Genomic DNA, 25,969 nt, shown 5'->3' with positions numbered 1-25,969 from the left:
TGCTCTAGGATATTGATGGTTTCCTGTGTCAGATTTAGGTCTTTCATCCATTTTGAATTTATTTATTTTTTTGTATGGTGTAAGAAAGTGGTCCAGTTTCCTCATTTTGCATGTCGCTGTCCAGTTTTCCCAACACCATTTGTTGAAGAGACTTTTTCCCACTGGATATTCTTTCCTGCTTTGTTGAAGATTGATTGACCATATAATTGTGGGTTTATTTCTGGGTTTTCTATTCTGTTCTATTGGTTTATGTATCTATTTTTGTGCCAGTACTATACTGTTTTCATTCCTACAGCTTTGTAATATAACTTGAAGCCTGGAATTATGACGCCTACAGCTTTGTTTTGCTTTTTCAAGATTGCTTTGGCTATTCGGGGTCTTTTGTGGTTCCATATAAATTTTAGGATTGTTTGATCTAGTTCTGTGAAAAATGCTGTTGGTATTTTGATAGGTATTACATTAAATTTGTAGATTGCTTTGGGTAGTATAGACTTTTTTTTACAGATTTATTTATTTTAGAGGGAGAGAGTGAGCATGAGCAGGGGGAGGGGCAGAGGAAGAGGGAGAAAATCCTCAAGCAGACTCCCCGCTGAGCATGGAGCCCAGGACCCTGAGATCACAACCTGAGCTGAAATCAAGAGTCAGCCACCCAACCAGCTGAGCCACCCAGGTGTCCTGGGTAGTATAAACATTTTAATAATATGTGTTCTTCTGATCCATGAGCATGGAATATTTTTCCATTTCTTTGTGTCATCTTCAATTTCTTTCATCGGTGTTTTAGTTTTCAGAGTACAGGTCTTTCACCTCTTTGGTTAGGTTTATTCCTAGGGATATTATTATTTTGGTGAAATTGTAAGTGGGATTATTTTCTTAATTTCTCTTTCTGCTGCTTCATTATTGGTGTGTAGAAATGCAACAGATTTTTGTAGATTGATTTTATATCCTGCTACTTCAGTGAATTTGTTTATCAGTTCTAGCAGTTGTTTGGTGGAGTCTTTCAGGTTTTCTATATATAGTATCATGTCATGTGCAGATAGTGAAAGTTTTACTTCTTCCTTACCGATTTGGATGCCTTTTATTTCTTTTTGTTGTCTGATTGCTGTGGCTAGGACTTCTAGTACTGTGTTAAATAAAAATGGTTAGAGTGGACAACCTTGTCCTGTTCCTGATTTTAGGGAAGAGCTCTCCATTTTTCTCTATTAAGGATGATGTTAGCTATGGGTTTTTCATAAATGGCCTTTATTATGTCGAGGTATATTCTCTCTAACCCTACTTGTTGAGTGCTTTTATCACGAATGGATGTTGTACTTTGTCAAATGCTTTTTCTGCATCTATTGAAATGATGGTATGATTCTTACTCTTTGTCTTATTGATGTGGATTTTTATTTTGTTGTAAGCTGAAGCTTTAAAAGAATTCAGAGGAGAATGTTCATAGCTAACTTTGAATTTGTAACCTCAGCTCTGGAAGAGGATTTTTCCTGAACAATTATTATCTTGTTGATGTATGTTGTTGCTTTGGCATCATCATATGCTTGTTCATCTGTTACCATGTCAAGTTACCCTTGTTACCATGTTTCCATTGTATTAGGTCAAGTGCCCTTAGGGGCCCATACATTTGAGATAGTGTGAGTAAATGTGCAGTGTAGCCCACACTTGAGAGAGTATGAATGTATATGTACTGTCACTTTGCTCTAGTTGGAAGTAGTTTATTGGTAGCTTGTTTCCTCTGTGTTCCTACAACCCCCTTTTGGATAGAATCTGTTAAACATCTCTCTGTGTATAAATGACACTGCCTCTGCTCTGTGGAATTTGTGTCTATGGCTTTTTTCCAAACTTTAGTGTTCTGTCTCATGTGGCTACCTTTCCTTGTTGGAGAGTTGGGGGAGAACTCCTTAAATCTTGAGATTGAGGGTGGAGGACTCTGTCTTGCTCTAGACCCAGACAATGGAAATAGTTAAGAAGAGTGTGAGATCAGGACTTGTGGCCTCTTGGAGGCACTGGAGGGGAATTGTGGGGGAGAGGGGGGTTTTCTTTTAAGGGGATAAAAAATGAAGACTTCTAACTCTGGAACATTTCAGGGAGTTAGATGAGATGGAGGGATTTATGCTTGCCACAGGTCACGGACACCTCCACAGATCATCTAGTTTCCTAGTATTTTTATAAATGGAAATTGGGCCCCATGACAGTTACTGCCTTTTCCCCTTTTCATATGTTGCTTGATCTCCCTTTCTCTCCTTTGTGCTTACACATTCCAGGCCCTTTAGCCAAACCCTTGCCTATGACAGTATTTTAGTTACCAGTTCTCACGGTTCCCTCTGGTCGTTGAGCCTTGGGATAAAAACTCACAGAGCTATGGAATGGGACTTTGTTGGAACAGGTGACTTCTTCTAATTGCACCTGTGCTTCTGGGTCCTCAAAAACAGTGGGTTGGCAGTAATGCAGTGTGGAAGTTTTCCTATTTCTCAGTGACCAGATTGTGAATATTTCCAAGTGGATTTTTCTGTTATAATGTTACTGTGGTTCTTTGTTTTGAAATAAAAATTCTGAATGTAAAAAAAAAAAATAGAACAGGTAGAATCAAAAAACTATGTATCTACTTCATGATATATGGTCATTAGTATAATATAAAAACTTTTTAAAAGATTTTATTTATTTATTTGACAGAGAGAGAGAGCACAAGCAGGGGGAGCAGCAGGCAGAGGGAGAGGGAGAAGCAGGCTCCCCACTGAATAGAGAGCCCGATGCAGGGCTCAATCCCAGGACCCTGGGATCATGACCTGAGCCGAAGGCAGCTGCTTAACCGACTGAGCCACCCAGGCACCCCTAAAAATTTTTTTAAATGATTCACATTGGCTAATTACACATTGAACAAGAAGATTGCTGAGAAGTATTTTGGAATGTGTATCCCTTAGGGATTTTTCTCATGAGTTCAGGGAGTGCTTAGGAGATTTCCCCTAATACTGTCGGTTGTATTTACTCACACAGCAAATATTCAATGTCACTAAGAGCTGTATACTACCTGATATACTCAGCTCACACTGTTATGTTCAAAAGAATTTTACTGAAATAGGAGTAAGCTTCCTTTGCATGCTGGGTGATTTTTCCATTGTCTTTAAAGTATAGTGTGAAAGGCAGATTTATGGTCCTAGTATACAGAGATTCAAAATTCTTTTTCTTCAGGATCAGATTTGCTGAGAATTAGGTCCCATATTTGCAGCTATTTTTGAAAATCCCTAGTAAAAGCACTCATTCTCAATATAGAGGTAAAAAGCTGACTTTCATGTTCTTTAGATGAACTGCATAGTTTGTAACTCTGGAATCCACAAAATTGAATTCCTAATTTTAGGACTATGACTTGTTTACCAGTAATGTCGCAATTTCTTATATTCATACAAGAAGAAAAAAGGTGTTTTTTTACTAGTAACCAAATTGTATACATTGGCAGCTAAGTAGGATTATGTGTGACTTGAAAAATGTGGTTTTATTTAAATAGAGTTAAGCTTTGTTCCTTTTGTTTTATACAGCTCTAGATCAATAACCAAAATTCATGCCTTTCTCCTAAAGGGATATAACAGAAGTATCTCCCGAACAGAAACGATAATACGCTTTGCTTTCCAAGCCTCTATCACAGTTCTGTGCATTGCATGCCCCTGTTCACTGGGACTAGCCACTCCGACTGCTGTGATGGTGGGTACAGGAGTAGGCGCTCAAAATGGCATACTAATCAAAGGTGGCGAGCCATTGGAGATGGCTCATAAGGTAAGATAGTCCCCAGAACTAAGAATTGTCCCATCCAAACTGGCAATAGCACCCCTATTGAGAAAGAATCCAGAGTTATTTCTACATGGTCCATAAGCCGAGCTTCTTCTGGGACTATCCTGAGGGTTGAGGTAGGAAGGGTGTTATTTTGGTTCTGTTCTGGATTGGTCTTAGTTATCTAAGATCTCTAAAACTACTCCAGGCCTACTTTCTCAGAGCAGACCCTGATGTGGAAAAAGTGGAGTCCTCTTCCAGTTTAGATTAGAAATGTCTTCAGGTCAGGAAGACAGGACGGGTATTTGCCCAGGAAAAATGCGACCCCATGTTTGTGTTCTTCACCGTGAGATGGTGCTTATAGTAACATTGCAGTTTCTTTGCCTTTCCCACTAGCTGACAGTTTGCAGCTATGACTTCAAAAATATAATCTTATCCCTCATCTCTCTCATATTAGGATTTCCAAAACAATTTCAATCAAGGCTACTTGACTTCAACTAAAACCATGTTCCTTCTAATATGTTCTTATTGTGAGGATATAAACTATATACAGATGCATGTAGTAAACACAGAACACAGCTTAGAACAGATTTGGAACCTCATATAACCAGTGAATACAAGCTGTTAGTGTTTATAGTAATTTTTTATTGACTTTGATATAATTTCAAACTTAAGAATTGAAAGAACAGCATAAAGAACTCCTGTATATCCTTTACTGCAGATATCAGGTTCCTTTCCTAAGAACAAGGACATTCTCTTGCATAATCATAGTACAGAGATCAAAATCAAGAAATTGACATTGCTGTAATACTGTTATCTAACCGTGAGTCCATATTCCAGTTTCCTCAGTTGTTTCCATAGTACTCTTTATAGCTATTTTTTCTCTTGTTCAGAATTATGCTTTGTATTTCATTATTATATCTCTTTTCATCTTGGTTCCTCAAGCTATTCATTTTTCGAGGTTTGTATTCCAATTTTACTGTGGGGTGACTGTGTTCTCTAAGTCCAGATTCTTCCTTTTTCCTGTCTGGGCTCAATTTCCCTCATGGGTTCACTGAGCTGTCTCTTCTCAGACCAAGCTTCTCATCTAGACCCAATAAAGTCAAAGCAAACCAGCAGGTCTTATCTGGTGCTCACTTCAACTTAATTACTTACCTTTCTCTTATAATCATATGCCTACTGCCCAGATTTCCACTACAGTTCTGGAATTCGTTAGTATTGAAAGCTTTTCTCTTTCCCTGAGGCAGAGTCAATTCTTAAGTACTTATTAACAGTCAACTATTAACAATTAGCTCTAGTTGTTTAACATATATTCACAGTATGGTTGAACATTTGCAAGGGAGGGCTATTAGATGTAACTTAGAGTATCTTTCCCCTTATTCTCCCTTACTTTTGCTCACTCAAAGACAGTTCAACTCCAATTAAGTCAAAGGTCAATTTATTAAGAAACAAAATATTCATCTGTCAAAGTAAACCTATTTCTTATTTTTGGAAAGGTAGTATTAAGGACTATCAAGTCATATAGGTGCAGTGTATTTTAATTTTCTTACAGGTGAAGGTAGTGGTGTTTGATAAGACTGGAACCATTACCCATGGAACCCCAGTAGTGAACCAAGTAAAGGTTCTAGTGGAAAGTAACAGAATATCACGCAGTAAGATCCTGGCCATCGTGGGAACTGCTGAAAGTAACAGTGAACACCCTCTAGGAGCAGCCATAACCAAGTACTGCAAGCAGGTACAATTTTTCCTTTGTTTATTAATGTAGTTGTCCTCTACAGGAATTACACAGACCAAATCCAAACTGGCGTTTGTGATTTACATATATAGTTGGTAGGAGGCTCGAGAGACTTGTATTTTCTCAATTTATTTTAGAATATGTGTTAGTTTCTTTATACAGAAGAGTATAAAGATGAAAGCAGAACTTGACTATAATTTTATCACACGGATAACCCCTGTTGACTAAAAAATTAAAACGTAATGCATACAGAGAGTTACATAATGAAAAAGGAAAGCCTCATTCCCTGCCCCCTTTCATAATTCCTCTCTCCAGAGTTTAACAAGTGTTAATCTGTTAGCAGTCTTTTAAAATACAGTAGTCTCCCCTTATCTGCAGGGGATATGTTCCAAGACCCGAGTGGATGCTTGAAACTGCAGAGTACTGAACCCTATATATACTATGTTTTCTCCTATACATACATACCTATGATAAAGTTGAATTTATAAATTAGTCAAGAGATTATAATGTATGTTATATTTTATTGATTAATACTGATTAATTAAAATATCACAAATTATATTAATTATTAAAATTAATTTAAATATCAATGTAAATTAATTTACAAATTAATTTATAAATTAGTAAGATATTAACAACAATAACTATTAATAATATAGAATAATTATAACAATATACTGTAATAAAAGTTATGTGAATATGGTCTTTCTCTCTCTCTCAAAATTACTTATTGTACTGTACTCACCCTTCTTGTGATGATGTGAGATGGTAAAATGCCTGTGTGATGAGATGAAATGAGATGAATGATGTAGGCATTGTGACTTGGTGCTAGGCTACAGTCGACCTTCTGACACTATGTCAGAAAGAGGATCATCTGCTTCCAGACGACAGTTGACCACGAGTAACTGAAACCAAGGAAAGTGAAACCGTGGATGGGGGAAGGAGGACTACTGTAACAGCTTTACTGAGATACAATTCACATACTCTAAAGTTCATTATAAATTGTACAATTCAGTCATTTTTAGTATAGTCCCCAAAGTGTGCATTTGTTAACCATTTTAAATGCATATCTGAACATATATGCATTTATTACGTTTTAGACTTCATGTAGAAAGGTCACACAGTGACCAATCTTTGGTACCTTTTTTTTTTATTTTATTGAATGATTTTTCCATATTAAGACATATAGATCTGCCTCATTATGTTTAATGGCTATATTGTGTTCTACTGTATGATTGGTTTTTTTTGTCTCTTACAGTGTACGGTTAATGTTCTTGTCAGCTTTTGCAAGTTTATATTTATGTTAAATGCCTATCAATGCAATTGCTAGATCAAAGGATACATGCAGTTAAATTCTGATGAATATTACCAATGCCCACATAGCAAATATTACCAATACCCATGTGAAGGGTTGTACCAGTTTATACTTTCACCAAAAGTTATTAGTGCTCATTTCCCCACATTCTTACTTTATTTTTTCCAATTTAATAAATAAAAAATATTTACTCATTGATGGTTTGCTTTGCATTTCCATAATTATAAATTGGGTTGAACATCTTTTCATTGGCCATTTGAATTTCTTTTTCTGTAACTTTTCTGCTTGTATCCTTTGCCTGTTTTTTTCATAGGATTGTTTACCTTTTTTTTCATTGATTTGTGTAAGTTCTTTGTAAATTATCTCATAATTTTACAGTTATGATGTGGCAATTCCTATCATTGGTGTTCTTTCCTTTTTACCAATTTACTATTTTACTGACCTGGCTTCTTTACACCTAAACCAAACAACAGAGAGGATGAAGATATAAAGAGCCAGGAAACAATGATGGCCACCAAAATTCTTTGGCTTACTAAGGACACAGAATCATACTAGAGAGGCACTCTGGTAACTAAAGGCCCTGTTCTTTGTTACCCTTTGCCCTGTACTGAATAGAAAATCTGACTTGACAGTAGAATTAAATATTTAACTTGTAATTCTCTACTGGAAAGGGCAGAGAATACTGGTAAACCTTCCATGTTTTCTTTCTCTAAACTTGGTATAAATTTTAGAGAGTGCGATTAAAATAAACAATTCTGATGTTTTGTTCTAAACATTTAGAATTAACCGGGCATGCAGCATGTGTCTAAACATTTAGAATTAACCAGCAGTAATCCTTGATTGTGCTATTGATGACCTTGGATTGTTAGAACAGCAGAAGAAATCCTTCTGTTTCTATTTGTTAGGAGCTGGACACTGAAACCTTGGGTACCTGCGTAGATTTCCAGGTTGTGCCAGGCTGTGGTATTAGCTGTAAAGTCATCAATATTGAAGGCTTGCTACATAAGAATAACTGGAAGATAGAGGAAAATAATATTAAAAATGCATCCCTGGTTCAAATTGGTGCAAGTAATGAACAGTCATCAACTTCATCTTCCATGATTATTGATGCCCAGCTCTCAAGTAAGCTAATTTTCTTCATAGTACCAATTATGGGACAAATATTAACAGATGTCTACCTTTATAATCCTGAACTGTTAGATAAGAAACAAAAATTGGCATCATGGTTTCATTCTGTCAAATAATTTTACCATAGGCCTTCTGGTCACTTCACTTGAGTTACTTGAGAACATTTCCCAACTGTGCTGCTCCTTGATTCTACCATAGGGTGCTGAATTCTAGTCTTAGCTGATCTTCCATATTAGTTCAGCTGTCTTTCTTTTATTTCTTACCACAGCTACTCTAAACCTTTTATATCTTTTATGAGATACCGTGGCCTTCTCCCTTGTTCCCTAAGCAAGTTATCAGGTTTATTTTTCACATGGAAAATTAAGGTTCTCAGACATTTGGTCTGTCAACTTTTTGCCAAGCATGATTCCTTTTTCAGGAGAAGAGGTATCCCTCATCCTGCATAATGAATCCCATCATCTTTGCTCTAGATCCCACCCTCTCTTGATTCTTCAGGGACCTTACTCTGTTACATCCCCTCGCTTCTTTATTTTCCCACTCTCTGTACTAGCTCCTTCTCCTAAACATACAAACATTTCTTCCATCACTATCACTGTAATCCCTTTTAGACTGTATCCTGTCTCTTTTTTTCCTTTATATCTAAGCTTCTAGAAAGAGTAGTCTAGGTTTGCTGAATTCACTTATTCACCACACAGCCTGGCTTCTGCCCCATCCATACTACTGAAACTATTTTTTCTAAGTGCATTGATGACCTTGTTCAGTACTCACTCCAGTGGTTTCTTCTCAGTCTGCATCCTGCATGACCTCAAATGCCTAAGGCATTTGAGAATGTTGACCATTTCTTCCTTCCTAAAGCTCTTTCTTTTAATTTCATGACCATTCATTCTCTAGATTATCCTTTTACCTACCTGGCTGTTGCTTCCAATCCTCCTCTGATTCCTCTTTTCTCCTGCTCTCAAATGTTGGGTATCCCCAGGGTTTTGTTCTTTGTCTTTTTCTCATTTTATATACTCTCTGTACAATCTCCTTCATGTCTATTGCTTGTTCTGCCATCTGTAGGCTTCTACTGCCACTCCAAAATCCACATCTCTAGCCAAGGCCTGTTTTCTGAGTTTCTGGTTTGTCTATCCATCTGCCCCAAAACATAATATACCCACCTAAGTGTTCTAGCACCTCCCTACCCATTTGTGCTTGAGTGATTTTGCTAACCTGCAAATATGATTATATAACTGTCTGACTAGTACCTTTTATTATAGTGGTTTATAATTTATTTTTGAATCATGAACCTTTGGAGGAATGTGATAAAAGTTATGCCCACCCCTCAGAAAATTTTTGTTTTGGAGGTTTGCTTGTATCCTAAACCCTATCAGTGCGATTCTGTTAGGGATCCTGGCTTGCTGGCTGTCTCCTCTGGGACTTAAGACCAGTCTCTCTAGACTTTGTTCCAGGTCCGTTCCCCATGATATGTCTCCTGCCTGCCTACATCACCCATTTTGTCTTTTTCCACTGACCTCCATGTACTCTGTGTTCCATTCATATGGAACTACTTACAGTTCCTTTTTACATTGTGTCGTTTCATGCTTATTAGATCATTTCATTCACTGTTTCCTCTGGGTAATGTTGTTGTCTACAGTGGCATCTACCTCATGAACTTATTTTCATTTTTCAAAAGTCAGCTCACATATCTCTTCAGTGAAGCCTTTGCTGACTGACATGTATAGGCAGAGATATTTGCTCTTCTTTTTAAATCATAACTGTACTTAATCTCTGTGTTTTTGTGCTAGGTACACTGCATGATAATACTTTATTTACCTGATTCTACCAACAATTTATTATTTGTGAACTTCCAGTACCAAGCATACTGACACATAGTAATTTTGTTCATTTGACACCTTTTATTAAGCACTGTTCAAGACCCTAAAGAATCAACAGTTAGCAGAATAGACAAAGTCACTATCTTTTGGAACTTATTTTCCTGGTGGGAGAACACAAAACAGTGAGCAAAGAGATAAGAAAATATAATATGTCTGATGGAGATAGTGCTGTAGAGGAAAATAAAGAAGGGTAGAGGGGTATAGGGAATGCTGTGAGTATTGGGTCCTATTTTACATAGGATGATCAGGGTAGTCCTCAGGTTCAAAAACCTGAGAAGGGGGAGGGAGAAAGCTATGTGAATATCTGTGACAAAAGCATTCCAGGTAGGAGGGATGTTAAGTACCCAAGCCTAGTTTGAGGAACAACAAGGAGAACAGTGTGCCTGGAGCAGAGTAAATGAGTGGGAAGGGGGTAAGAGATAAGGTTAGAGAGTAGTACAGGACTAGATTATGTAAGGACATTGAAAGAATTTTGGCTTTTACCCTTGAGATGGGAAGCCAGTGGAGAGTTTTGTGTATAGGAGTGACAGAATCCAACTTAATGTTTTATAAGTATTACCCTGGCTGCTGTGATAAAAATACACTCTTGGAGCAATAGGGGGAAGGACAGAAGCAGGGAGATGAGTTAGTAGGCTGTTGCCATAATCCAGGTGAAAGATAAGAATGGTTTGGACCAATGTGGTAGCAGTAGGGATCATAAGAAATGGTCAGAATCTGAATGTGTTTTGAAGGGAGAGCTGGCTGACAAATTTTCTCACAGATTGGATGTGGGGTATGGGAGAAATAGGAGTCAAGAATTATGCCAAGGTTTGTGGCCTAAACATTTTAGGAGGATGAAGTTACCATTTAAGTAGAATGGGGAAGACCATTGGAAGGGCAATATTGAGGAGAACTGATCAGGAGATCAGTTTTTTACATGTTAAATTTAAGTGCTTATTAGATAGTCAAGTGCCATATAAGTGGAAATAACAAGTAGGCAGTTGGCTGCACAAGTCTGCAGTTCAAGGAAACAGAGTAGGTTGGAGACATAGATTTGGTAGTCATCCACCTATAGATCTGGGCCTTCCAGTATGATAGCCATTCATTACATGTGACTACTTAAACTTAAATTATTTAAATGTAATTTAAAATTCAGGGGCACCTGGCTGGCTCAGTCGGAAGAGCATGCGACTCTTGATCTTGGGGTCATGAGTTTGAGCCCCATGTTGGGTTGTAGAGATTACTTAAAAGAAATACATAAGTAAACTTAAAAAAAATAAATTTAATTTAAAGTTCAGCCCTTCAGCCATACTAGCCACATTTCACTGCTCTATAGCCACATGTTGCTAGTGGCTACTGTATTAAACCGCAGATACAGAACATTTCCAAATCTTGTTGGACAAAGCTGGTATAGATTGTATTTAAAGATATGAGAATGGATAAGATCACCAAGGAATGAGAGTAGATGGGGGGGGGAATGGTTTAAGGATTGAGCCCTACAATACGATAAGTTAAGAGATCAGGGAGATCAGCAAAGAAGACTGAGAAGAAGTGGTAAGTGAGGAGGTAACTCATAAGAATTTGGTGTCCTAGAAGCCAAGGAAAGAAAGTATTTCAGGAAGGAGGGAGCGATCAACTGTGTTGAATGCTGCTAATAAGGCAAGTAAGATGAGGAACAAGAATTAGCCATTAGGTTTATGAAAGTAAAGGTCACTGGCATACTGTGTGAACAACTCTTTGGAGTAGTAGAGACAAAAGCTTTATTGGAGTGGGTTCATAAAAGAATTTGGGAAGATATGAATTGGAGATAGTCAATAGAGACAACACTTCCAAGAAGTTTTGCTGTGTATAGAAGCAGAAATTTGGGGCAGTAGTAAAGAGTTAAGTGAGATCAAGAGAGGTTTTTTTGTTTTGTTTTGTTTTGTTTTTAAAGATAGGACTATGTGCAACAGAGATAGAAAATGTGATTATGCAGGAGAAAGAGGAGAGAATTGTAGGAGAGATGTTCTAGAATAAGCAAAGGAAGGGGGTCTAGTACGTAAGTGGAGAGGTTGGTCATAAATAGGAGCAGGGGCCGTTTAGAATAGAAGAGAAGCTAGATTGGTGTGTACGTAGGCACAGGCAGCTGGTTAGCTGTGGCAGTGAGAGCTTGAAGTTCTCTTCTGATTGCTTTTAATTCTTTCTGAAGTAGGAAGCAGATTCATCATCTGGCCATAGATGAGGGTGGGAGAAGAGAAGGTACAAAATAGCCCTCTAGAAGGAACGGAAAATGAATGGACTGGGGAAGTGTAGAATTGCCAGACAACTCTAAGGACTTGCGTAAAGTTAGTGGTCACATGTTTAAAATGAGTCATCAGTGGAGGCACCTGGGTGGCTCAGTCAGTTAAGCGGCTGCTTTCAGCTCAGGTCATGATCCCAGGGTCCTGGGATTGAGCCCCGTGTTGGGCTCCCTGCTCAGCAGGGAACCTGCTTCTGCCCCTCTCCCCTGCTCATGCTCACTCTCAATCTTTCTCTGTCTTAAATAAAAAATAAAAAAATAAAAAATAAAATGAGACATCAGTATAGTTGTATGTTTCCATCCGACTACTACTACTACAATCAGCTACTGATGCACAATAAATATTTTGGATTTAATTTAGTTGTGTGGAAGATCAAAGGGAAAGCTTCACCAAGAAAGAAACATTTGAACTGGCTCTTGAAGAATATGATGGATTTTGATAATTGGAGAGGAGGGGTAAGGACATTCCAGGTGGAGACAGCAACATGTGCAAAGGCCCAAAGGCATAGAAGAGCAAAGTATGTTCCTTGAAAATTTGGAAATCACTGTTGTAGGCTGTGGTCTACCAAAAATACAACATAGTGACTGTGTAAGGTTAGACAGGAAGAACATACCTCACAGGGTTGTTATAAATATTAAACGATCTCACTAAATGTTCTTTCTGTACTTTATTTCAGATGCTCTTAATGCCCAGCAATACAAAGTCCTCATTGGTAACCGGGAGTGGATGATTAGAAATGGTCTTGTCATTAACAACGATGTAGATGATTCCATGACTGAACATGAAAGAAAAGGTCGGACTGCTGTATTGGTGGCAGTTGATGGTAAGGTTTTCCATAAGTACACTGTGACTCAATGTTGTGATCTCAGTAATTATTTTATGTATATTTTTGAGAGACTTCTGAACTTGAGGGCTTTTGAAAAGCAGCCTGAATGCAAAGTGAAAATGTTAGCAATACATAATTGTTACTGATTAATTTAGAATTCTCTTGCATTTGCCTGGCTTTGTTATTTTCCTCCCTAACCTATGTTTTTGTAAAAAAGCTAATCAATAGTTGTGTATAACACCCAGTGCTCATCACCACACATGCTCTCCCTAATACCCATCACCCGGTGTTATAAGCAACTAATGAATCGTTGAACACTACATCAAAAACTAATGATGTACTCTATGCTGGCTAATTGAACATAATAATAATAAAAATAAATAAAAAGTAAAAAGTAAAAATAAATAAAATAAATAAAATTTTGTTTTTAGTGATTGCCTCTCCCCCCAAAAATAAAAAAGCTAATCAAAGATTTTTTTAAAACCTAAAAATAACATAACATTAAAGTAATAACAAATAAAAGAATATCTATAATCTCATCATCCTAACTCAATGTCAGTTTTAATTGCATGTATTCCATTTCTGGGTTTTTTTGTATATATATGCTATATACAATATAATGTATGTACAGAATTATAATACTAGTATATATACTGTTTTTAAGTGGGTGTATTCTGCATATAAATTTTACCTCAATAAAGTTGAATAAAAATTTAAAATCCCTTATACACCTATTATATTTTGCTTTATTCATTTATTTGCTATACTCATAAATATTTTCTAATTTTAATTCTGCGTAATTTATTATATACTGTAACTAAGTTAATAATTCCCTTTTTGGAAATTTAAACTATTCTTAATATTTCATTATTATAAATAACACTATGATAAACATCTATGAGGTTTTAGGTGCTTTCTTTTGTTAAATTATTTCTTGGGTAAATTTCTAGCTGTGAGATTAATTAGTCAACATTTATAATCCTTGCTAAGCATGAAGGCAGTATCTTAACTATGACATTTTTAGGTTCAGGAAGAAGCAGAACATACCATTTACTTTTGTTTTTATTTTTTAATTTTTTTTAATTATTAAAAGATTTATTTATTTGACACAGAGAGACACAGCGAGAGAAGGAACACAAGCAGGAGGAGTGGGAGAGGGAGAAACAGGCTTCCCGCAGAGCAGGGAGCCCGATGTGGGGCTCGATCCCAGGACCCTGGGATCATGACCTGAGCCGAAGGCAGACGCTTAACCGACTGAGCCACCCAGGCGCCCCTTACTCTTGTTTTTAAAATAAAATAACTACTTGCAGTGATTTCTTTCCCCAGTATAAAATGCCAGTTTTCAAAAATTGACAAGAAACGTTGGAGAGGTTGTGGAGAAAGGGGAACCCTCTTACACTGTTGGTGGGAATGCAAGTTGGTACAGCCACTTTGGAAAACAGTGTGGAGGTGCCTCAAAAAATTAAAAATAGAGCTACCCTCTGACCCAGCAATTGCACTCCTGGGTATTTACCCCAAAGACACAGATGTAGTGAAAAGAAGGGCCATATGCACCCCAATGTTCATAGCAACAATGTCCGCAATAGACAAACCATGGAAAGAGCCAAGATGCCCTTCAGCAGACAAATGGATAAAGATGTGGTCCAGATATACAATGGAATACTACTCAGCCATCAGAAAGGATGAATACCCAACTTTTACATCAACGTGGATGGGACTGGAGGAGATTATGCTAAGTGAAATAAGTCAAGGAGAAAGTCAATTATCATATGGTTTCACTTATTTGTGGAACATAAGGAATAGCATGGAGGACATTAGGAGAAGGAAGGGAAAAATGAAGGGGGGGAATCAGAGGGGGAGACGAACCATGAGAGACCGTGGACTCCGAGAAACAATCTGAGGGTTTCAGAGGGGACGGGGGTGTGGGGATGGGTTAGCCCAGTGGTGAGTATTAAGGAGGGCATGTATTGCATGGAGCACTGGGTGTTATACAAAAACAATGAATCATGGAACACTACATCAAAAACTAACGATGTACTGTATGGGGACTAACATAACAATAAAATAAAATTAAATTTAAAAAAATTAAAAAATAAAAATTAGAAAAATAAATGCCAGTTTGGCCTCAATCCACCCCCTTCACCTTAAAAAGAAAAAAAGGTATTAGTTTTCAGTTTCATTTGCCTTTAAATGAACTAAAGTGTTTGGAACTATTGACCAATACTTCTCAAAGGAAAAAAAAGAGTTTTTTAGTATCCAATAAGATCTCTCTTTCAACTTTCCAATTACTACTTTCATTAGTAACCCCTACCTCACTCTGAAATTTTCATAACTCAATGTGGAGGTTTGTCACAGATTTTTGTAGAATACAGCCTGTGTGGGCTTGGAGACATTTTGAATTAAGCTTAAGCCCTGAACAGCTTTGCTTAACAAAATTAATTTCCTTCTCAAATATAAAGTTAGAGTATTATTCCTGCTCTCACCATATTCCAAACTCTCTTATTTTCTGATACCTCCTATATTAGATGAGCTGTGTGGCTTGATAGCCATCGCTGACACAGTGAAGCCTGAAGCAGAATTGGCTGTCCGCATTTTGAAATCTATGGGCTTAGAAGTAGTTCTAATGACTGGAGACAACAGTAAAACAGCTCGATCTATTGCTTCTCAGGTAATTGGTTTACTTAGTGGTTGGGGTGGGGGGTATGTGGTGACTTCTAATTCCTCATATACATTTTGCTTCTTGCTTTCAAGTGCTAAAGATTCATATTACCTATTATTTTCCTTATCACTGAGTATCGATACCTGGTTCTTTAAAGAACAGTTGGCGTGCTATGTTGGAAGGAGTTTGGACTTTGTGTTACTCTTATAACTAAAAAAACCATTTACTTAATTCATGAAATGCTTCAGTGACACCCTACACTAGTTTCTGTTGATACTTCCTTTGAAATGTTGCTCCTATTCTTTACCAGTGCTGCCAGCCTAAGCCAGGCTCTCAGGTGCCCAATCTCTCCTGCCGAAATTACAGCAAAAGCTCCAGGCACTTCCCTCTCTAGTCCATCCTGAACATCACCGGTGGAACCATCGCCTAATGCACCAGTTTGACATATTTTTCTGCTCCTGACCCCCACATTTGCCTTATCTACAAAACTTTTCTCATACTAGTCTTTTCTACTTCAGAATGCCTCCTCCCTCTTCTATTAAATAACACAAGTAATATATGAGTACATTATAAAAAATGCAGAAGGATATAAAATAAAAAGTTTAAGTTACCCTTTTCCCAAGCTCCCTGTCCAGTCCTATCCCCAATTTTTCGTAGTCATTTGTGTTCATATACAAATGTATAGTTCTGATATTTTCAACATAAATTACATCATTTTTCTAATGATTGTTCATTCAGGAGTTTGCTTTTTATTTTTTATTTTATTTTTTAAAAGATTTTATTTATTTGAGAGAGAGAGTAGGAGCAGGGGGGCAGGGCAGAGGCAGGGGGAGAAGCAGACTCCCTACGAAGCAGGGAGCCCAATGCGGGACTCGATCCCAGGACCCTGGGATCATGATCTGAGCTGAAGGCAAATGCTTAACCAACTGAGCCACCCAGGTGCCCCAGCTGTTTGCTTTGGAGCTTTGTCCATAGCTGAACATACAAAGTTATTTTAGCCTTTCAACATTACTACATGGAATTCTATGGTATGGATGTATCATAATTTACTTAAACATTCCTCTAATGATGGGTATTTAGGTGGTTTTGAAGATTTTGTTACAAACAGGCAGTGATGTAAATCTTTGGACATACATCTTTTTTGGGGGGTGGTTTTCACAGAGCTTTCATTTTTTATTTTTTATTTATTTTTAAAATTTTTATTTTAGTTCCAGTATAGTTAACATACAGTGTTAGATTAGACTCAGGTGTACAACATAGTGATTCAACAGTTCTATACATTACTCAGTGCTCATCATGGTAAGTGTACTCTTAATCCCCTTCACCTATTTTATCCATCCTCCCACCTAACTATAGTTAAAGAGTCTGGTTTTTGGCTTGTCTGTCTGTCTTCCCTTGTTCATTTGTTTTGTTTCTTAAATTCCACATATGAGTGAAATCATATGGTATTTGTCTTTCTCTGACTGACTTATTTCACTTAGCATTATACCCTCTAGATCCACCCATGTTGTTGCAAATGGCGAGATTTCATTCTTTTTTTATGATTGAGTAATATTCCATTGTATATATATACTACATATTCTTTATCCATTCATCTGTCAGTGGACACTTGGACTGCTTCCATATCGTGGCTATTATAAATGATGCTACAATAAACATAGCAGTGCATATATCTTTTTGAATTAGTGTTTTCATATTCTTTGTGTGAATACCCAGTATTGGAATTACTGTATCAAACAGTAGGTCTATTTTTAGCCTTTTGAGGAACCTCCATACTGTTTTCCAGAGTGGCTGCACCAGTTTGCATTCCCCCCAACAGTGCCTGAGGGTTCCCTTTTTTCCACATCCTTGCTAGCACCTGTTTCTTGAGTTTTTGATTTTAGCCATTCTGACAGGTGTAAGGTGATATCTCATTATGGTTTTGATTTGCATTTCCCTCATGATGAGTAATGTTGAGCATCTTTTCACGTGTCTGTTGGCCAACCTATATATCTTCTTTGGAGAAATGTCTGTTCATGTCTTCTGTCCATTTCTTGACTGGATTTTTTGTTTTTTGAGTGTTGAGTTTGGTAAGTTCTTTATATATTTTGGATACCAACCCTTTATCAGATATGTCATATGCAAATGTCTTCTCCCATTCTGTAGGTTGCTTTTTAGTTTTATTGATTGTTTCCTTCGCTGTGCAGAAGCTTTTTATTTTGATGTTATCCCAATAGTTTATTTTTGCGTTTGTTTCCCTTGCCTCAGCAGACCTATCGAGAGAGATGTTGCTATGGCCAAAGTGAGAAAAATTACTGCCTGTGTTCTCTGCTAGGAGTTTTATGGTTTCCTGTCTCACATTTAGTTCTTTAATCCATTTTGAATTTATTTTATTATGGTGTAAGAAAGTGGTCCAGCTTCATTCTTTTGTACATAACTTCAGTTTTTCTAACACCATTTGTTGAGGAGACTTTTTCCTATGGCATATTTTCCTCTTTTTTCAAAGATTAATTGACCATATAATCCTGGTTTTTTTCTGGACTCTCTATTCTGTTCCATTGATCTATGTGTCTGTTTTTGTGCGAGTACCATCCTGTTTTGATTACCACAAGCTTTATAGTATATCTTGAAATCTGGGATTGTGATACCTCCGGTTTTGTTCTTTTTCAACATTGCTTTGGCTATTCAAAGTGTTTTGTGGTTCCATACAAATGTTAAGATTATTTGTTCCAGTTCTGTGAAAAATTCTGTTGGTATGTTGATAGAGATTGCATTAAATCTCTATATTGCTTTGGGTTGTACAGACATATTAACATTTGTTCTTCCAATCCATGAGCATGGAGTATCTTCCCATTTGTCTGGTTATCTTCGATGGCTTTCATCAGTGTTTTATAGTTTTCAGAGTACTGGTCTTCACCTCTATGGTTAAGCTTATTCCTACATATTTCATTATTTTTGGTGTAATTATAAATGCTGTTGTTTTCTTAATTTCTCTTTTTGCTACTTCATAATTAGTATTTAGAAATGCAATGGATTTCTGTATATTGATTTTGTATCCTGCGACTTTACTGAATTTCTTCATCAGTTCTAGTAGTTTTCTGGTGAAGTCTTTGGGCCTTTCTATATATAGTATGATGTCATCTTCAAATAGGGAAAGTTTTACTTCTTCCTCACCAATTTGGATGCCTTTTATTTCTTTTTTTTAAAAAAATATTATTTATTTATTTATTTGATAGAGAGAGCATGAGTCGGGGGCAGAGGCAGAGGGAGAGGGAGAAGCAGACTCCCTGCTGAGCAGAGAGCCCGATGCGGGACTCGATCTCAGGACCCTGAGATCATGACCTGAGCTGAAGGCAGGTGCTTCACCGACTGAGCCACTCAGGTGCTCCAAATGCCTTTTATTTTTTTTTTGTTGTCTGATTGCTGTGGCTAGGACATCTAGTACTATGTTGAATAAAACTGGTGAGAGTGGACATCCTTTTTCTGTTCCCGACCTTAGGGGAAAAGATCTGTTTTTCACCATTGAGGATGATATTTGCTGTGGGTCCTCTAGTCTCCTGTTTATTCTCTCTAGGATATTTTTAATTTCACCTATTGAGTTCTTCATCTCCATTTGCTTCTTTTTTATGTTTTCTATCTCTTTGTTGACAGTCACACTGAAGTCTCCACTGTTTTCTTAAGTCCAGTGAGTATCCTTATGACCATTACTTTAAGTTATCTATCAGGCATATTACTTATTTTCATTTCATTTAGCTCTCTTGCTGTGATTTTGTCCTGTTCTTTCATTTGGAACATATTCCTCTGTTTCCTCATTCTGTCTAACTTTCTCCGTCTGATTCTATGTGTTAGAAAAGTCAGCTACATCTCCTGCTCTTGAAACTGGTGTCCTTATGAAGAAGAGGTCCTTTAGTACCTGCAGGGCAGTGTCCCCAGTTCACTAGATCCTGGCACTTCACTGGTGTCTCCTATGTGTGTTGTGTGCACTGGACTATTTTGGCTGAGCCACGTTTGCCTTCCGTGCAGTCGGTTAAGCGCCTGCCTTTGGCTCAGGTCATGATCTCAGGGTCTTGAGATCGAGTCCCACACTGGGCTCTCTGCTCAGCAGGGAGTCTGCTTCTCCCTCTCCCTCTGCCTCTGCCTTCCGTCCCTGTCTCTCTTTGCCTGTTGGCAGCAAGATTTGGTCCCTGTGGCATTAGTGGGCCAGTCTGGGGGCCGCCTTGAGCATGAGTTGTGTCAGATCAGGTGTTTGCCAGAGATGCGGTAGCATCAAACTACAGGGTGCTCTCCCCGTGTTGTCCCCTGAGAAACTTTCTTCGGTGGGTAGAGCCTGCCATCAGACCCGATATCTACCTCCAGCACACTGCTGGGTCCCCAGATGGACTTGTGTCTATGATTATCTTCCCCTCTGCTTGGGGCCGGAGCCACTTTGGAGTGGTTCTGACCCCTGTTGGGGCTGCTTGCACACTGCCAGGCTGGTAGCACCACTTTGGATGGGCTCCGGCTGAGGGCAAATTGGAGGGGGCAGGTCTACGGGAGAAAGCGTGGGCAGGGCATGGGGTTCCAGCAGGGTCTACGCTGACCTGCTATGGGAGGGGACCTGTAGTCACCAGGGAAAACTGCTGAGTCTGGCCGGGTCGGCGGGGTGGATCTGTAGAATTGCATGGCAGCAGGGCACACTGTTGGCAATCTCCGTGGAGAGAGTTGGCACTGTGCTCATTACCACAGGTGTTGGGGTATCTAGGCTGGGGGCAGGGGAGGGAAATGCTGCCTGCCAGTTCTTTTGTTCTTGGAGCAGACTCCCAAAGATCCCTGCCCCTACTGCACACACTGTGAGATTAGTAAACAAATCTCCCTCCTGTATACCCCAGGCATTTTTCAAACTGCTGCTACTATGCTGTAGAAGCTGTTTGTTGTGCTGTCTACGTTGCAGGGGGGACACTCAGTTTCTTATTGCCCTCTGGCTCTCCCAGAGCTGAACCAGCTGATTTGTGAAGTTCCAGGTGTGAAGCCCCACTGATTGTAAGAACTTGCAAAGCTGGGCCCCTCTGGTTCTCAAAGCCAAACTCTGTGGCGACTTGCCTTCCCTCTGCAGGCCCCTGTGCCTGGGGCACTTAGTGTCAGGGTCTGTTCCTCTCCCCTCCCCAGGCCCACCACACTCTTCCCTCCCACAGACTGTCCCAGGAGTCCACCTGGCTCCAGCACATATCTCCCCCTCCACACCTTCCTCAATCAACATGGCTTCTTCTCTATACCTAACTGTGGAGAATCTGTTCTGCCAGTCCTTAAACCATTCTCTGGGCCATTCATATTGATGTGTGTGCATCCAGTTGCGTCTATGGGATGAGGTGAGCCCAGGATCCCCCCACTTTGCCATCTTCCCTGGAGCCAAACATATATCTTTTTATACTTGTATAAATATGTCCAGAATATGGCTAGAAGTGGAATTGCACAATCAAATGATGTGTGCACTTTGATAGATCCTGCCAAATGCCCTCCAAAAAGACAGTAACAGTTTACTCACCCACCGAGAATATCTAAGAGAGCTCATTTCTCCATATCCTTTCTTTTTTTTTTTTTAAAGATTTTATTTATTTATTTGAGAGAGAGAGATATATATATTGAGAGAAAGAATGAGTGGGGAGGAGAGGGAGAAGCAGGCTTCCAGCTGAGCAGGGAGCCCAATGCAGGGCTTGATCCCAGGACCCTGGGATCACGACCTGAGCTGAAGGCAGATGCTTCACCAACTGAGCCACCCAGGCGCCCCTTTCCGTATCCTTACTATTACTGGATATTATCAACTTTTGAAATTTGGGACCTCTGGTGGGTGGAAAATGATGCTCATTATTGCTGTGTTATAGTGAAGGTACTAGTAATATTTCTTGAAATGAATTGAGTTTATCTTTCCTCATGTAGGTTGGCATTACAAAGGTGTTTGCTGAAGTTCTCCCTTCTCATAAGGTTGCTAAGGTGAAGCAACTTCAGGAGGAGGGGAAACGGGTTGCAATGGTAGGCGATGGAATCAATGACTCTCCAGCTCTGGCGATGGCTAATGTAGGGATTGCCATTGGCACGGGTACAGACGTAGCCATTGAAGCAGCTGATGTGGTTTTGATAAGGGTAAGTCCTGTGGCCTGAATGTTGAGGTCCGTGATATTGCTCCACCTGGTCAGGGTTAGTGTTGTAAAGTATATCGAGTAGAACAACCCTTTCCTTCTAATTCCTGTGCTCCCAGCCTTTGAGACTAGGAGAATTCAAGATGGGAGTATGAGAAGTCCTACTAATTACTTCCCGACTTTCTCAGTCAAGCAAAGCAGATGAGAATGACAAGCTTCTAAAGTAAAGAATAAGATTGGGGAACGTACTTATAATAAAATTTTCTTCAACAAACACTTGCTGAGATTATTTTAAGTGAGGTAATCTACATAGCAGCATATAACCCCAAAAGTGTTTTCTAGACCCCTGAGAAAAATTCCTGAAAAACATCTTCCAAGGCTGACTGAAATTTTCAGCAATATTTGAACTTTATAGTTAATTCATATTACCCACCCTAAGGTACACATCATCTTCAGAATCACAGTATCAATTACAAAAGTACTCGTTAAGTTAGAGTCTCTCACTAATATCACAAATATTTCTGTTCTCAGAATGATCTTCTGGATGTAGTGGCAAGTATTGACTTATCAAGGAAGACCGTCAAGAGGATTCGGATAAATTTTGTTTTTGCTCTAATTTATAATCTAGTTGGAATTCCCATAGCTGCTGGTATGTGACTATTAGTATTACTTTTTCCTCTGAAGTCATTAGAGACCTATCATTTTGGAAGTTTTTAGTCTTATTATTAGCTTTGAGTTCAGTTTTTATAGGTAGCCTGCTGGTGTGGTAAAAGGTAATATTAAAATCAATAATTATAATTTTGAGCAATGTTCATTATGGCATAAAATGTATAAGCATTCTGATAGGTTTATTTTATTTTCCCCTCCAACTTTATATTTTGAGAAATTTCAAAGCTATATATAACCAGGAAAAAAGATACAATGAAAACCTGTATAGTCTTCATTTAAATTCACCAATTAATAATACTTTTCCACATTGTTTCATCTCTTTCTCCATATGCCCTCACATTTATATTTATATTTATGTTTATATTTATTTACTTATCTTTTGCTGAAGAGAACAAATTTACTTTTAAAGATTTACTTTTTTAGAGAGAGAGAAAGAGCGAGCATGTGCAGGGGGAGGGGCAGAGGGAGAGAAAATCTACAGCAGACTTTCCCGCTGAGCATGGAGCCCAATGCGGGGCTCAATCTCAACGAGATCATGACCTGAGCCGGAATCAAGAGTCAGATGCTTAGCAGACTGAGCCACCCAGGTGCCCCAAGAACAAATTTACTTTTAATCTCACTACCCAAACACAAGTACTGTTAGCATTTTAGTGTATTTACTTCTAGTCTTTTTTATTTTGCATCAGTTTTTTTGTCTTGTTATATGGTTATAATTATAGTATACAGAGAATTTTTTGCTCTTCACTTAACATTCTAATAGCCAACAGGATTTTGTGTTTTTTTTTAAGTTTGGGTACCAGGAGAGAAAGAGAGAGAGAAGGGGGGCGGTGGGGGGGAGGGAGAAAGGGGGATGAAAAAAAGGGGAGGAGAGGGACGGAGATTGATGGATTGAATAAAGGAATATGACCCAGAAAAAGCAATTTAGAATTTTTAAATAAACATTTGATAATGTCCTGTACTTAGGGACTTGGTAGGAGTTAGTAATAAATTGTATTTTTTTTTTTTTTTTAGAGAGAGAAAGAAAGTGCAGGGGGAGGGGCAGAGGGAGAGGGAGAGAGAGAATCTTAAGCAGGCTCCATGCCCAGCACAGAGCCCAATGCAGGACTTGATCCCACGACCCTGAGATCATGACCTGAGTCAAAACCAAGACTTGGATGCTTAACCGACTGAGCCACCCAGGTGCCCCAGGAGTTAGTAATAGCAGAAGAAAATAGTTATCACTTTCTTCTTCTTCTCTCTGGTTTGAGAGCCAAAGAGGACATGAAATGATGTAAGAACAATTACAAACCTATTTATAAACAAGGACACAAAATGCTGAGGGAACAAAAAAATAAAAGAATAATCAAAATCCAGAAAGATTAATTCATAGCAGCAAATGATTTTTTAAAAATTATATAAGTAGGGGCAGGGTGGAAAAAATTATGCAAGTAATATATGATCACTGTAGAAAAGAGAAAAATACCGATAAGCACATAAAAAGTTAGAAGTACAGTAAGTCTACCTTATCCCTGTCATATAAGCCAAATGTCCAAATGTCTGTCAAATTCATACACTATTCATACACTATTGGTGGGATTATGATGTGGTCCAAGGCACTCTGGAGAACAACTGAGGAATATCCACCTAAAGTTGAAGATGTGCCCATGTTATAATGCAGTTTCACCTCTAGGTATGTTCCCTGGAGAAATTCTCAAACACGTGCACAGGGAGACACGTACAAGAATGTTCACAGCAACACTCTATCCTCCTGTTGGTGGAGATTTATGTCACTGCCAATTTTTCGCATATAACGTGCTGAATAAATATCAGACAAGGAAATGAGGTGTATGTATGTATCAGAAACACATTAATAATCTGTTTCATACTGTCTGCTCTAACTAATCCAAACTTGTTTCCTAGGAGTTTTTATGCCCATTGGTTTGGTTTTGCAGCCCTGGATGGGATCTGCTGCAATGGCTGCTTCATCTGTCTCCGTAGTACTTTCTTCTCTCTTCCTTAAACTGTGAGTATGATGGCTTGCTCACATTTGTATCTTATATTCCTTTTATCATCCACAGTCAGTCTTGGTAGGTCTTATTCTTGTGTGATGGGCCCAAACTGTTCTTAATAAGAAATGTTAGCTATGTCATAATCATCTTATGTAGTCTCTACCTAGCAAGCACAGCACTGTAAAATGTAGTACTTTGGCTCTGAGAAGTAGAATTTCTGATCATGTGACTCCATACAATTTCTTTTTGAGTGACTTTCCTAGCAGGAACCACCTTAGTAGATTTCATGCCCAGCAAATATATTTCCAGTTTTGATTGTAACAAGTGTCTAGTTCACATTTGCTTATTTCAAACTAGTGTATTTTTGCATGTGTTCAGTTATAGAAAACCAACTTATGAGAATTATGAACTGCATGCCCGAAGCCAGATGGGACAGAAAAGGCCTTCAGAGATCAGCGTTCATGTTGGAATAGATGACACCTCAAGAAATTCTCCTAAGCTGGGTTTGCTGGACCGGATTGTTAATTACAGCAGAGCCTCCATAAATTCACTCCTGTCTGATAAACGGTCCCTAAACAGCATTGGTACCAGTGAACCTGACAAGCATTCCCTTCTGGTGGGAGACTGCAGGGAAGATGATGACACCACATTGTAACAGGCCACACAGAATGCTACTAGATGTTGTTATGCACTGATACAGCGTTAATGATGTCTCCTTAACTTTTCAAAATATCGTGGAAGGACTTTATATTGGTCTCATGCCCTTATGGTAGGGAATCTCTTTGAATTGCATTTGTCTAAAGGCAAAAATACCTTTCTTCAGAGCATTAGCTCTCAACCTAGCTTTATTTAAAATGAATTTCCAATACTTTTTGTTTTCTCTAGTAACAGATAAGGTAGGCCAGTGAGGTTTACAACAAGCCCTACAATTGAAGATTGCTGATTTGCTGCTAAAGTGGTAGATAATTTTTTATTTGACCAAAAAGAAAAGGCTCAAGAGAAAGGATACTTAAAAGTTTGAAGATCTGAGAGCATGATCTTGAGGACATTCTTGAGCCCTCAGCCCTGCCAGGTTGGGGAACAAGGGCTTTAAAACACTGTATAAAGCATCTGGTTTTAGAAGGAAAACAGTAGAAACTGTTTAAAAATAGACGTGCCTTATTTATTACAGGCTTCCCCCCCCCCCCATTCTCTCTGCATCTTTGTCTTTGCAGTTGCTTTCTTAGATGCCCTAGTACGGTTCTTTGTTGTTGTTATTGTTCTTTCGAGTGAGCTCAGTGTAGGTGATTTTTGATGGATAAAAATAACTGACAACTTTTCCAATATCTTCTTTCTTTCTTTATCTTGTAGCCCAAAAGACCTTAAGGGTCCAGAGGGTTCTTTGTTTCCTATCTCTCCATTGTTGTAAAAAAAAAAAAAGATATCGGATTCTTCTTTCATTGACTCCCTAGCTCTGTACAAACTTTCAATTTACTACTGCTTAGTTCCACTATAAATTGTTCTTAGTCTCTCAGCCTCAGTCCAGAAACTTAAGATTTTGAGCCTCTTCCACAGTTGACTTTTTCAGATTAACACTACCATCTTTAACATATACGGGTCATATGAAATTACCTGGATTCACTAAATTTGTCCTTTATGGGAGAGAATACAAGACTTTAGCTGGTATCTCTAA

At 38.4% G+C, this 25,969-nt stretch overlaps 1 protein-coding gene across 3 annotated transcripts in view; it reads left to right on the top strand.

The window, feature by feature from the left end:
* ATP7A (ATPase copper transporting alpha) overlaps positions 1 to 25,698 on the top strand; it is a 138,363-nt gene extending 112,665 nt beyond the window's left edge. For 2 of the 3 annotated variants that reach the window (XM_032387830.1, XM_032387833.1), the window contains 9 exons: positions 3,565 to 3,759; positions 5,306 to 5,488; positions 7,709 to 7,925; positions 12,740 to 12,886; positions 15,415 to 15,557; positions 21,441 to 21,644; positions 22,172 to 22,289; positions 24,209 to 24,311; positions 24,676 to 25,698. In XM_032387830.1, coding sequence (XP_032243721.1) covers positions 3,565 to 3,759; positions 5,306 to 5,488; positions 7,709 to 7,925; positions 12,740 to 12,886; positions 15,415 to 15,557; positions 21,441 to 21,644; positions 22,172 to 22,289; positions 24,209 to 24,311; positions 24,676 to 24,952 — 1,587 coding nt within the window. In that variant the 3' untranslated portion in view covers positions 24,953 to 25,698. The remainder of the gene's footprint in view (positions 1 to 3,564; positions 3,760 to 5,305; positions 5,489 to 7,708; positions 7,926 to 12,739; positions 12,887 to 15,414; positions 15,558 to 21,440; positions 21,645 to 22,171; positions 22,290 to 24,208; positions 24,312 to 24,675) is intronic. The other variant, XM_032387832.1, reaches the window with a different exon arrangement.
* The last annotated feature ends 271 nt before the right edge of the window (positions 25,699 to 25,969 follow it).

Source organism: Phoca vitulina, unplaced genomic scaffold, assembly GCF_004348235.1.
Source record: "Phoca vitulina isolate PV1807 unplaced genomic scaffold, GSC_HSeal_1.0 scaffold51, whole genome shotgun sequence".
In the NCBI taxonomy this organism is placed as follows: Eukaryota; Metazoa; Chordata; class Mammalia; order Carnivora; family Phocidae; genus Phoca; species Phoca vitulina.
The sequence above is the reverse complement of the archived record's forward strand: the minus strand, read 5'-3'. Positions and strand labels throughout refer to the sequence as shown.